Here is a 14,568-nt window from a genome sequence, read left to right on the forward strand (position 1 = left end):
TTTGTAAAACTTCAATGACACACACAGTGTCACAGAATATAAAATAAAGCCAACAAAACAGGTTTACTAAAAACTGACTTCCCCATTGAAAGGTCACCCAACAATGTACGTATCAGTAGTGGGGAAAAGAGAAAGGAATGACCTATTATAACATTAATAATGAAACGTAACATATTTTAAGGTACTTGAATAAGGTAAAGAATGTAAAACCTATTTAATCTTCAAGTATTTACACTTATATTTCATAACTACATCCTTTGTACATTTGGTAACATACAGTACATGTTCTAGTCACTGTATGTTGTTAAAACAAGCAGGTAGACCATTGTATTTAGTGATGGAAATTACATTTACTAATTATATGATATCTCCCCTTTTTTGAGCCTAAAAAAAGTTGGCTTTCTGGGAAACTTTTTTTGAATAATGAATTTAATACAATATATCTATTGAATTTTACTATACAGTCCTTATAAAAACAAAATTAAGTTTTTAAAAATGTTAATGTTTTGATATCACTGCTAAGTACAAGGAAAGTTCTTGACTTAAATTTCATTTACAAGGTCAATATATAACTCTTATTCATATATAAAACCACTTCAAAATAATTCATCTAATTTCAACCACAGATATTGTTGCTGGTTGCCCACTTTGACAGTTGTCTGTTTTAAATGAGATACATGTTAATTCAACATGCAAAAACTGTCCCACATTCAGACCAAAAAGGCTGTTATTTAGAGTCTGTCATTTTTGTCTCGCCTTGACGGAGTCAAAAAGCGAGACATAGGTATGCTGTTTCCAGCGTCGGCGGCGGCATCAACAATGTATTAGTTTGTGATTAGGTCTAGTTCATGGTGAACCACTAGTGGTAGGTCAATGATATTTGGTATGCAGTTGTATTAGCATTGGCACATCTCATTACCATAGAGATTATTTGGCCCTGCCCTCTCAGTCAAGGTCTATTGACTTCGAAACTTTTCATAGTTAACATGTATTAGTTTGTGATTAGGTCAATTTATGGGGAACCACTAGTGGTAGGTCAATGATAGTTGGTATGCAGTTGTATAAGCATGGGCATATCTCATTCCATGGATATTATTTGGCTCCGCCCCCTTAGTCATGGTCTATAGACTTTGAAAATTTTGCTAAGTTTACATGTATTAGTTTGTGATTAGGTCAGTTCAAGGGGAACCATTAGTGGTAGGCCAATGTTAATTGGTGTTCAGTTGTATAAGCATTAGCACATCTCATTTCCATGGAGAATATTTGGCCCAGCCCCCTCAGTCATGGTCTATTTACTTTGAAACTTTTGCTTAGTTTACATGTATTAGTTTGTCATTAGATCAGTTTAAGATGAATTGCTAATGTTAAGTCATTGATATTTGGTATGCAAATTTATTGGCATTTGCAAGTATCGTTTCCATGGAGATTATATGGCCCCCACCCCTGATCATGGTTCATTGACTTTGAAACTTTTAAATAGTTTACAAGTTGATGTTTGTGTTTAGGTTTGTTTAAAGGGAACGACTTATAATAAGTCAATGGTATTTGGTATGCAGTTGTATTAGCATTGGCACATCTCATTCCATGGAGATTGTTTAGCCATGTACCTTCAGTCATAGTTCATCGACTTTGAATATTTGCATTACTTACATGTTAAAGTATTGCAATTTTAATTTCAACATTTGCATTATCAAAATTACAAAAAGGCAAGACATATCTCTGTGATAACAGTTTATTTTCTGAGGGAGCTGCTAGCTTTTAACAGTTTGGGATATTTTATTAACAGAAAATATCACCAAAATTTAATATGTTATACCCAAGCTGACTGACATCTAGCTAAATATTGAAAGTTTTGTGTTATTAAAATTGACATAAATCATATTCAGATGAGGTATTTGTTAAAATATTTTGACACAGATAATTGTCAGATTGGAATTTACAAGGCTTCCAGCTGTCTTATTGTTTTTAACAGTTTAAAGGAGCACCTGTTTTGTATACATACCATCATTTATTTATGTACTATACGAACAAAGAAGATGCTGGATACACACCAACAAGACAGCACACAGCAGCTCAAAAAATACCCCAAAAGATATAGAGATATCAATGTGTAGTCTTCAACAACTAAATAGGCTAGTGTCTAGGCCACAATGCCAAGCTCTAATCAAGACTATGCGGCAACATTTGAGTGATGTATGCAAAGATGGACATCATCATCATCTTACCCCTATCAATGAACCTTTGAGTCTTTAGTTTTGACACTTAAGTCTTGCTGATGGACATAGTTTGGAAACATATAAGTGGTGTATGTAAAAATGGACATGCTTATTGATGAACCTTCTTTTACTTAGTTTGGAGTTCATTGGATGTCTGGTGTTTTTGTTTGTCACCAAGTCTGCCAGTACCAGGAATAATGTAAATAAGATTTTAAGTTATTTCTATTAACTTTGCATTTACATCCAACAATAAAGAGATACATGTATTTATACAATATATCAAGCACTAAAATGTTATGATTCAATGTTGAACAGAACCTATCAGAGATCTGCCATCAACAACAACATTATGTATCTCACTTGAGAGAAGTACCCCTTCATATTTCTTAAATTAAATGACACTTGAAGTTTGACACTACAGTACAGTGTAAAGAATTTTCAAGGTTTGTATCCGATGATTCTTATATATAAAAAAAATCCCCAAGTAGGGAAAACTAAGTGATATTTATGACTTGATAAAATATAAAACTAGACACCAGGACGTACAAAAAAAAAATTGGAACAAGAAATTACCTAAATACAGCATTTGAAAAGAAATAGGATATGTTTGAAAAAGTAAAAGAACTGTTGTCGAAATGTACTTTTTAAACATTTTTAAATATTTAAACATAGTTAATTTATTTAAGGAGGTTTAACAATAATCTTTAACTCGTTCTCCCATTAATAGAAGCATTATTGATACACTGCTCAGACTTTTTGGTTAAAATAATTAAAGCCAATTGTGTAGGTTAAGGTTTCAAACAAAATGCAATAGAACAGCTGTGATGGGTAGCTAGGGCCCCCTTGGTTAATCTATGCAAGGCCTATAGTTATAAATCCGCTTGTCTGTCTGTCTGAGTATATTTGTCTATCACAAATGGTTTCTGCTCTCTAACTGTTAAACCCTTGGCCTTGTGTACATAAACTTGGCATGAGTATTCACTACTACTTTAAAGTGTGTCAGGTATAAGGAAGAAAACCATTCATTGAATGTCACGGTCAATAACTTAGTTCAACTTGGCCATCCCTGTGCAAATGTACAATAATTGTTTCAAATCTAACTTAAAAACCCCATGGATTTGGGGATGAATTATTGGTGGATCAGAAAGCTTCTGCTTTCTGTGGGTTTCAGTGATGTTTACGAATACTGTCATAATTTACTTATATACTCAAACAGGGCCTTCTTTGATGGCTCCAATCACTATCCTCTAGTTGATTTATTATGATGCCCAGTGACATTATTGGTACATGTGTAACTGCATTGGCAAAGTGCCATTGTTGTTAGTTTTACTGGGAGAAATTCTCCCTCTGTTCACCCATGAGTTTCAATATTTCTTCAGTATCAATAATCATATTTAATAAGTTAAGTTGTTTACATAATCATGTTTAAAATCTAAAATTTAAGTATTTTGCATGAGTACTTAGAGAAATATTTAGCGACACACTTGCAGCAGAAGGAGAATTAATATTTTATTAAATTTTTACATAAAATTTATGTTTCATAAATATGATATATATTGTGCTTAATATTGTTGTAAATGATGCCCTTTATGGGTTCTTGATTAGATTAATAAAATTCTTATTCTTATTCTTATTCTTATGATAAATGGTACAGTAGCAAGTTAAAATTCCTACAGAAAGTTTGTATTGGTTTTTTAGTTGGAAACTAAACAATATGACCAAAGACCTGATTGTCTTTTGCACAACAAATCGGCGGGGGTACTTTCAGGCAGCTGATTGTCTATTGCACAACAAATCTGCGGGGGTACTTTCAGGCAGAAACTATCCCTTAAATCGTTTCCAGCCAACAAAGGCATCTTAGCCACAAGGCTTGCATATAGAATACTTGATAGAACAAAGCAAATGTAAATGAAATATCATCAAGCAAATAAATAGTCTGGAAAATAATTTAGTAATGAAAAGGGAAATAATCCAAACCTATTATATAGTTACTTACAAACTGTTTGGACTTTATTGTTGTCGTTCAATGTCTAAAACAATGTTTGATATCATACAATGCTCCTTGTGAGCCCATTTAGTGGAAAAGTTAACATTATCTTCTTCTTAATGCAAATTAAATTTTATTAGCTTTGTTTGCACTGCTCAGTTATTTAATCATTGATAAATAGAATTTGTCTGTAATTATGTATTTACCGGTAGTGAATGGTAAATAAAATTTCAAAAACATGAAAATTAAAGATGTTTAATTAAAAGGACTCCTGTGCTTAAATGAACCATGTATTTTTTGGCACTATAAAGGTGACAGTTCTGAGCCTTAAAATATTTATTAGATTATTTAAGGTAATGCTATAACATCTGAAGTACTCAAAGAGAGACAACTTTTGTAGATAACATTCTTGCCCAGTTGTATAGAGTGCTAAACCAGATATAAACCATTAGTGATACAGTTTGTAGATATTAATAGTGGAAAATATTTGTGTTATCATTTTCATCATGAAAGATATTATGTCACTTTACAGAACTGTAACAGATCTGTCTCAGCATTTTTTCACCCTATAAAACTTTTGACTACACTATATATAAAGTGATTGTATACTATCAGTAGTATAGTAGTATTATATTAGGATCTAGTTTTTCTTTTTTCCAATCATATTGTGCTTGATATTGTTGTAAATGATGCCCTTTATGGGTTCTTGATTAGATTAATAAAATTCTTATTCTTATTCTTATTCTTCTTATACTTTTCAGCAAAGGATGCCTATATTTGGTTTGACAACTCTTTAGTTTAGGCTTCTTCCAGTTGTCATATAAACAACTCAAAATTATAATTTATAAATTCATGACTCTTTCACATAGAAACTTTTTTAAGTCTGGTTTTTGTCAGTACTGTTGTTTTCTGAATTTCTAGATATTGAACGGACTTATTTGTAGGACTAACTTCATATTTTTGCAGTTGTATTATTTATGATATAGTAGTAACTGGTATATGACCCATAAATTTATTAAAAAAAATATTAAATTGTTGTGAAAGTAATTTCTTTTATTCAGGGTTTGATGCATTATATTTTCTGTACCTTTACTCCTAACACTGACTAAGGAAATGAACTTGGTTTAGTTTTTCAGTCCACATTTTGTCATGCAGGTGCCTTTTATAATAGAAAAACAATGGCTATGGGGTATCCGTCCATGACACAAATCAGTACATGCACAGCAAAACACACACAGGAAGTCAGGAACAGTGCTTTTATTGCCGTTCTTCATCCCAAAGTCACAGTGAGGCCTTCAACACAGAGCAATAAACCAACTTATATAGCCTATTATATGGTAGGGGTTTTGCACATTGTTGTTTTGTGACCTATAAAATTGAGAATGGAAATGGGGAATATGTCAAAGAGACAACAACCCGGCCAAAGAGCAGATAACAGCCGAAGGCCACCACTGGATTTTTAACGCAGCGAGAAAATCCTGTATCGGAGGTGGTCCTCAGCTGGCCCCTAAATAAAAATGTGTACTAGTTCAGTGAAAATGGACGTCATACTAAACTCCCAAAACATAGAAATGAACTAAAATTAAAAAATCATACAAGACTAACAAAGGCCAGAGGCTCCTGACTTGGGACAGGCGCAAAAATGCGGGGGGGTTAAACATGTTTTGTGAGATCTCAACCCTCCCCCATACCTTTAGCCAATGTAGAATAAAGAAACAAAACAGTGATACGAACAGTAAAAATCAGTTTCAAAGAAGTCAGAGTCCGATGTCAGAATAGGTAACAAAAGAAACTAAGCAAAATGACAATGATACATAAATTAACAAAGGACTATTAGCAGTTACTGACATGCCAGCTCCAGACCTCAATTTAACTGATTGAAAGATTATGTCTTCATCATATGAATATCAAATACAATCCCTCCCGTTAGGGGTTTAGTATCATACCATCATAAAATATATGAGAAGAATATAACCTGTATCATGCCAACAACTGGTTTTAGAATAAATGTGTTTATTTCAGATGCAAAGACCCTATGAGTGAATCAATATTAATACCAAAATATGCCATCTTTAATGACCTGACAACAGTATCTAACTATATCCCTTCCGAATAAGTCTGTTTAAAGGTTTGGTTAGCTTTTGAGGTGAATGCTAGTTGTTTATAGTTGTTTACATCCATGTTCTATCCTCTCTAGTAGAAAGTTGTCTCATTGGCAGTCATAGCACATCTCTTTATTTTTATATTGATTTTCTTTTGTCTACAATCATGATAGACTGGAAATGCTGAAATTATATTTTTAAATAAAAGAAGAATGTGTCTGAGGACACGAATGCCCCCACTCAAGCTTCAAACAAATGAAAATGGGACAGACGGAAAGATTGAAGGACAGACGGTCGTGTGTATCACTTAATGCCCCCCGTTGCTAACAGCTAGGGCATTATCAATAAAAGAAGAATGTGTCTCAGGACAAGAATGCCCCTGCTCAAGTTTCAAACAAACGAAAATGGGAAAGAAGGACAGACGGACAGAAGGACGGACAGTCAAAGTAACATTTAATGCCCCCGTCCCCTATGCCGGGGGCATAAAAAGATCATTGATCAGTTTCACAAAAATCTTATGACTGAAGTTGATCGTGAGTCATGAACAATTCAGTATACTTACTTTCAACTTTAGTCCTAAGATTTTTTGTGAAATTGATCACAGAACCTTATTATATAGTCTGAAAATTTCAATTTTTCTTATTTCCTTTAATTATGTTTGCTCAATTAATTATAACCAATAATTGGTAGTTCATGATGTTTTCCAGGATTAATTGAAGCTAACAATCATCAAATTATGTAACTAACTACTCTTGAAACTGCTTCTGGAAAACTACAAGGCCAAATGTTATGAAACATTATAAGATTGATGATTGAAGACCCTCTATAAACTATCATCGTTTATAATGAACAGATGGCAAACGTGATGTCACAAAATACCTATTGAAACACTATGCAGCATTTTCTCTGCAACAACAACATGGCCAATTTTAACCGAACTTGGAAGAAATGATGTATGGAAGATCCTCTACAAACAATCCTCATTTTGGGTCTGATATGATACTAAATATGGTTGTGAGAAGTATATAAAATATAGGATATACCAAAATACATAATCAACGGTGCCTCAGGTGATGATTTATAGCCAGATCGGTTTCGGTCGTTATGGTTGTTAGAATCAATTTTTTATTCAGATTTACCAATTAAAAAAAAAATCTTCTGAAACTACCAGACGAAATGTTTTGAAACTTTACAAGATTGATGATTGGGAGACCCTCTGCAAACAATCATCGTTTATTGGTGATTAGTTGGCAAACATGGTGGCATTGTTGGCACAAAATTCTTATTGAAACCCTAAGGGAATTCATATGTTCATAATTTTCTTTGAAACAACATGGTCTACACCATTCATTCTACTCTGTAACCAGAGGTGTGCTTTTGAAAGGCAGGATTTTCACACAAGACGAGACATGGCCTATTTTAACCAAAATTGTTAGAAATGATGTATGGAATTAGGTTCTCTTCCAGTTATCCTTAATTGGTGCTGATATGACATTAAATTGATTCAGACTGGCCAATTTAAAAAAAAAAGAAGCATTTTCTGAAACTACTAAGTGAAATGTTTTGCACTGTTACAGGATTGATGATTGGGAGATTCTCTGCATACAATCCAGTCTTCAAGTGGCACATAGTTTCCATTATAATCATGGTCAACATTTCATTTTCTCTGGAACCACATGTATACGTACATGACCAATTTTTAACCGTCCTTAACAGTAAAAAAAAAGTTAAAAGTTCTGTATTTCCAATCAAAGGCCCCTGAGGGGACATAATGACAACAATACACAATACATTCTCATTCATAACACATAAACATATAAATGAAGATAAATATATCTATGAATGATTCTCATTTGGTTTTGATTGGGTAAGAGGTATAGTTCTTCAGGGCATAATTAAGATGTCTACCATATTTCCATATAACACAGGTTTCTTTGTAACATTTAAATATGAGATGGAAACTCTTAGTATTCAGTCTTGAATCTTGGGTAGCTGTTCAGAAGAAGAAACATAGGAGCAGGATCCTAGTTTACACAAATGTATGACATTCTTCTCAAAAAAAGAGTTCCTTTCGGAATGGGGAAAATTTGAATGCCGGTACTTAAAAGTATTGGTACTTCTCTCAATCTTTCCTCACGGTTTTATGGGGTTGATTATATTTTTTTCAGTTGAATATTTTTGATTATTACATAAGTATCTTCCAGTATACAGACCATTTACCTAATGAGTGCATTTACACATCCAAACATCTGTTTATCAGATAATGGAGTCCCATTAGCACTCTAACTGTTTAGGAAAACCTCATTTTAATATTTTATTGAAAGATAAATACCATGTTTATAAACATGTAATTATTTTCTCAAATATAGATACCATATGTAACATAACTTGTCATTGTTCTTTTTTGTAACAATGTCAAGTTCAGTTCAGGTCACGGTTCGGTGACCTTTGTTTACCCATATGACCAATGGACTGTTCCAACAGAAAGCGATGACCCACTTCTTTATTTACGCTAAGGTTACAAATTTTGTCAAGAAGAGAATGAGTCCTGATTTCCGGAATTAATGATTGAATTTGAAATACCATGTGATTATACTCCTGTGTATTGACTATTGACTTTGTCATTGTTTGTGTATTGGTGATTGTCAACTAAATTTTACGATTGCATTCATCTGCGAGTGTGACACCCAAACAATACTATATTTTACCAATGATGAGTTGCAGAACTTGAATAGGCTTAAAATATGACTTCACCTGGGGATCCTAAAAATTTCTACTTAACGAGATCAACATCTCTAAGAAGATCCAAACGTAAATCTACCGGATTTTATGGACGTAAGTAACATTTTGAAATTTTCATGGTTGACAAAATTCAGTTAAAGATTTTTTTGTGAATGAAAGGATTGCCGCCTTGTGTTTAAAATATGTTATCTTGCGATCAACAAATTAGCCTATGATAATATATAATTGGTTAATCTGATTAGAATGTAATACACGTTGGCGAGATAATGTTAAAACAGGATTTTCAGTTAAATAATAAAAGATGGGTGTGGATAATAAAATTTATATTAAAAGAACTGCTTGTAAGTTTTTTGCATGTACATGTATTTTTTTTTGGTTTCCAAATGACATTTTTGATTATATACATTGTATATATTTATAAGAAAGTTGTCCGAACCACAGAACCTGTTGTACATTCATGGGAAAAGAGAAATAGCTAAATGACAAAAAATATATAATTCAGTATATTTAATATTAGCAAGTAAGAAATTATAAAATTAAAGAAATATTTTCTTTTACTTTAAAAACTTTTTACTGACAAACTTTTTATAAGCTTTTGATTTTAAATATTGTGTAGACACGGTGGAAGGAAGAGGAAATACATACATGTACATGTATTTAGTATGAAACTGTCTTGTACAATGTGGGGCCTTGGTGGCCGAGGGGTCTTAGTAGTCTAATTACTGTATCACTGGCCTGTCAACACGGAGGTTGTGAGTTCAAATCCCGCACATTGCAGGTGCGCTCCACCCCAATCTTAATTGACAAGGATTGTCAGTTTTCCTACCGAAGGTCCAGGGTTCTCTCCCTCCACTCCGACTTTCTCAACCAATAAAAAATAACCGCCACGAAATAGCAAAATAGCACTGAACGTGGCGTTAAACACCAATCAATCATCATGTACAATGCTGAGGAGAACCTACTGGGAGGAGTAGACTAGTTAGTTGTAAAGATTCATCTTGATAGAATCATTGCATTCAAACCTAATTCAATATTATTATTTAGCTCAATTTTGGTGCTGTAATTAGCAATAATCATTCTTTCTTTCATGTACAAAACAAAAATAAACATGCATATGCCTCACATCCCTTTTAATATCAATTTATTATTCCTTGATCATGTTGATTCCCAATTTCCAATTTGTCAGCACAACTGATTTGATTTCAAAGGCCCGTTAGGGTTCTGTCATCAGACTTAATTTTTAAAATTAAGATTATTAACTTTTGAATAATTATATATATATACATGTAAGAATACAGGCTCTTTCAAAACAAATGAAATTTTATTATTGAGAAATTCCTCTGCATAATTGATCTTTTCTGTTTTATTTTATAATCAACAAACTTATTCAAGCTTTCTATTATATTCTCAAGGAATGTACATGTATTTTTATCACTATAAAGTTTTATAATTTTGCTATTGTGATTATTGAGGGTTCCACAATTTACATTGGCAATGGAGGGACTTCAAATATGTTATAAAAAATCAATAATGTTAGAATTTTAACTTACCCTGTACAATGTACAAGTATTATAGTATAATACTGTATTATATAATATGTAATATGCATTCATTCATAAAGTTTAAAAATCTAAACTAAGGCCCAGACATTAATAATTGTAAATCAGAAATCAATATGAAAGTAACAGCATAGTGTAACAGTTAAAAGGATTGGGCATTGTGAGTTATGAAAATTGGAAACAAACCAGATAAAAAGGACAATAGAAATGAACTAATGACTATAGAAATTGACTAAATGTTATGCAATTCAACAGTGTTGACATTTTCCATTGTAGAAGGTTATGGGAAGATGTATGATTTTTCTATGAAGTCTACATGTAGTTCACTTATGGTCTTTTGATATGTTCGTGATACATCAAGTGCAGCCTACAATTCAACACTTTTTAGATTTTGCTTTTTCCGGTCTGAGCACCCATCTCCAATAGGATTCTCATTCTTGTTAACTTATGTTTCTATCTTACTTTGTAAAAAGATATTTATTTAAAAGGATATATGAATAAGAGATACATATTTAAAAGGATATATGAATAAGAGATGTTTATGAGTTTATTATATTTCAAGTTTCTCAAGTAAATTTTTGGCAAATGTAGTTACCACCTTTGTGAATGTAGAATTACATGTTTTATTTGCATGTAGCATTACAGAGAGATCCATTGAAGTTATTGACCACATAAAAGGACTCATACTTTTGACTCCTCATTGCTTTAATGCTTAGGACCTATCACTGCAAAATTCTACAAGGATCCATTTTATATTATATATAAAGTAATATCATATGAAAGAAATAACATGTCCATATTCCAAAGGGGCTTAGAATGAGCCTGTTCTCACAGAAAAAGAATTCACCTGAACTGGTATCCTATAGCTACATGTACTTGTATATTTCATTGTAATTGTGAGGGTTTGATTGTTATTGCGTAATAAACTCACTGAGAAAAAACATATCGGTACTGAAGTCAGAACTTTTATATTTTTAATTAAACAGGGTGTAATAATGTTAAGCTCAGAAATCTTACTCTTCAATGTTGTATGCTACAAAGGTACAATGTATCAAGCCCTAAGGGGTATATATCCAGTGTTCTCCCCAGGCCCTTAAAGGACCGCGGGCCCGCGATGTATAATTTTTTACCGTGGTGGTATCTTTCTTACCGCGATGTATAATTTTTCTCCGTGGTGCTAAAATTTTCAGTTAAAAAATCGTAAATCGGTAAAGTTTTAAACGACTTGTTGAATCTTTTCCGTGCGGTATAAAATTCCAGGTGAAATTTGACCAGTTCAAACCAGTTCAACACGGATTGTTTACACCACGTGATCGATTTACCTTTATGAGGTTAACCTTTGTTGATTGGATTTAATCGATGTAATTAACACTTTTTACATGATTCTTTTGTGTTTTAATTTAGAGATCATAACTTTATCATCAAAGATAACTATTTTAAGGCTTCAGTCACCACCTGGAAAGTCGGCAAATACTTTGTACACAAACCGTGTTGACCCGATAGTTGTACACAAGACGGTACATATTTTGTACATTATAAAGTTAGCTCAATACTTATATTATAGTTTTATATGTCTCTGATTAAACCATGGCCAAAATTATCTTTAATTATGACATAATTATTGCATGATATTCCGGTTTCAAACTGTCAACAAGTAATTCAAAGGGGAATGATCTCATGACCCAGTTAGTTCACGTAGAATATTCAAGATTATTTACAATTAACTGCAATCTATTCTATTTTATAAATAAAATGCATGACTGTACCTTCAAACTGGATATCTATATCCATATGATCATTAATGAATAACAGAAGTGATCTTGCAATTTTAATCCATAAGCACATGTTAAATCTATTTATATCTACTTCCTGTCATTTAGGCGGGAAAATGGGGAGACTTTGTTGTTGACATTGAATATGGTTACTTATAGATCTATAGACCTAAGATAAATTTATAGATTTAGGAATTCTTTTTAAACGGATCATGACAAATAAAGATTTAGATTTCAGTGCAGTATTAAGTCTGTATCTATGTTTGATTATCACCAAAGACAAGAAAGGTTAATATTTACATGTACAGGAAATCTATGGCAAAATGTTTGAAAATTTATGAAAAATTTCTTTTTATTAAAATTTAAGATAGAAACTGGTTCAAATTATAACACAATTTTGTTCTTGTTAATTTTATATCTCCCTATGACAGGAATCCTTTCACATACAACAACTTTCTTTCCAGAAACTAGAAAGTTTTTTAAATTGAACATTTTTGTTCTCTTTTGAATCTGGGAACAGTATATCTAACAATATATATGTTCCTGTTTGAATGATATTTTATTTTTATTGATCATGAATTTTATAAAAGATTTAATTACTTTAAATTTAGATGAATATTATGTAATGAATCATGTTTTATTTATTTTTAAAAAATATTAAAAGTATACAAACTGTTTATTGATCTTTTTAACCAATAATATTCTGACATAACACAGTACCACAGTATTTAAACAAAACAAGAGACATAAAAACTGCAGTAACTAGAAATATAGCGACGCCACGCGACACAACTGATTGTATGAATCATTTCACCAAGCTGTTCACACGCGTTACCCTGGTGCTATCCAAAAATCCTGGGGAGAACACTGTATATCCATGTATACTGTTTAAATTGTATGACAAGACATATAAGCAAAACCATCACTTCACCATTTATTTTGTCTTTATATCAAATATTTATGCAAGTTGATATGTAATGTATTTACTTTGATGGTTGTTGATGTAAATTTAACATTATGTCAGCATTAATTGATCTATGATGTTATGCTGGGTCACGGCTTGGTTGTCAAAAAGGTTACACCTTGAAAAAATAATGAAGTTATTATTTAAGAATGCCTGGAGCTCATATATGATCAGGTGAATTTATTACACTGACAAACCTTTTGAAATTTTAGAAACTTATAGTTAGATTTTATAAGAAGATTAAGTTGGTCAGTTATGATTGCCTGGTCATAGTATAATCTTTTAAACTGTTACTTGACCTTTAAACTTTGTCAGTAAACACTCGTACAGATTTCCTGCTCTTCAACTATTTAAGATGTACATTTGTATATATGTATTTAAACATTGGTCCTTTAAGATTTGGTCAATAATTAAAGAACATTTGTTTTCTATTGTGTATCCCTTTGAAGATTCTTTAAAAATTTTGTTTGATTTGAGAACATTACAATGCACATGCACATTATCTTCCGGTAATGATTTAATTTTGTATGTCCAGATGTCACTTCTAAAATTTTTGGCAAGATCCAATTAAGAATGATTAGTCCACTGGCAATACAGGCATGAGATTCAAAACTCAGTACTCAAGTGTATAAAATTTGTCCTCGACTATGTCAAAACACCAGAACCAATATTTTGATTGGTTGATTTTTGAGACTGAGTATGATAATCGTACTCAAAAGTGTTTCTCTGGGCATCCGGGCTTCCTCATAAAAACTGACTACCACGAAATAGCACACTAGTGCTGAAAGTGATGTTAAACACCAATTAATCAATCAATCAATACTGCATTTGCAATCAAACGTTTCACTAAAGGCCTCCCAGATATGGGAGAATTAGAAAAGGTAGGTAATGGACTCTGGTTATAATAATAGAGACTGAAATTTACTAAAAGAAGATATATTATAGGTTGGAGACTTAAGACTAAAAACTAAAGAGGTTTTATTGAGTATGGAAGCCATTACAAGAACAAATGTTGTAGTACCACTTATTATGTCCATATATTAACCAAATAGAGAAGAAAAGTTTTAGTATCAATAAAATCCTTTTTATACATGTAGCCCCTGACTGCTGTGGGTGACAGAAGCATCATATCTATTTACTGAGTGGTGAGATTGTAATAACTGTTAGACCTGATCATCTGTCAGAGTCAATACAATCTATATTGATGATATATAAATAAACACTTA

The 14,568-nt window shown here is 32.1% G+C and overlaps 1 protein-coding gene across 4 annotated transcripts in view; it reads left to right on the forward strand.

Moving 5' to 3' along the window:
* Positions 1-14,568, forward strand: part of LOC127704712 (SLIT-ROBO Rho GTPase-activating protein 3-like) — a 77,642-nt gene that overhangs the window by 16,008 nt on the left and 47,066 nt on the right. For 2 of the 4 annotated variants that reach the window (XM_052208884.1, XM_052208915.1), the window contains exon 1: positions 8,800-9,140. The exons of the other annotated variants lie outside the window; for them this stretch is intronic. In XM_052208884.1, the coding sequence (XP_052064844.1) occupies positions 9,050-9,140 (91 nt within the window). In that variant the 5' untranslated portion in view covers positions 8,800-9,049. Of the gene's footprint in view, positions 1-8,799; positions 9,141-14,568 lie in introns of those variants that run through there. 4 annotated transcript variants of the gene reach the window in all.

Source organism: Mytilus californianus, unplaced genomic scaffold, assembly GCF_021869535.1.
Source record: "Mytilus californianus isolate M0D057914Y unplaced genomic scaffold, xbMytCali1.0.p SCAF_1, whole genome shotgun sequence".
Classification (NCBI taxonomy): domain Eukaryota; kingdom Metazoa; phylum Mollusca; class Bivalvia; order Mytilida; family Mytilidae; genus Mytilus; species Mytilus californianus.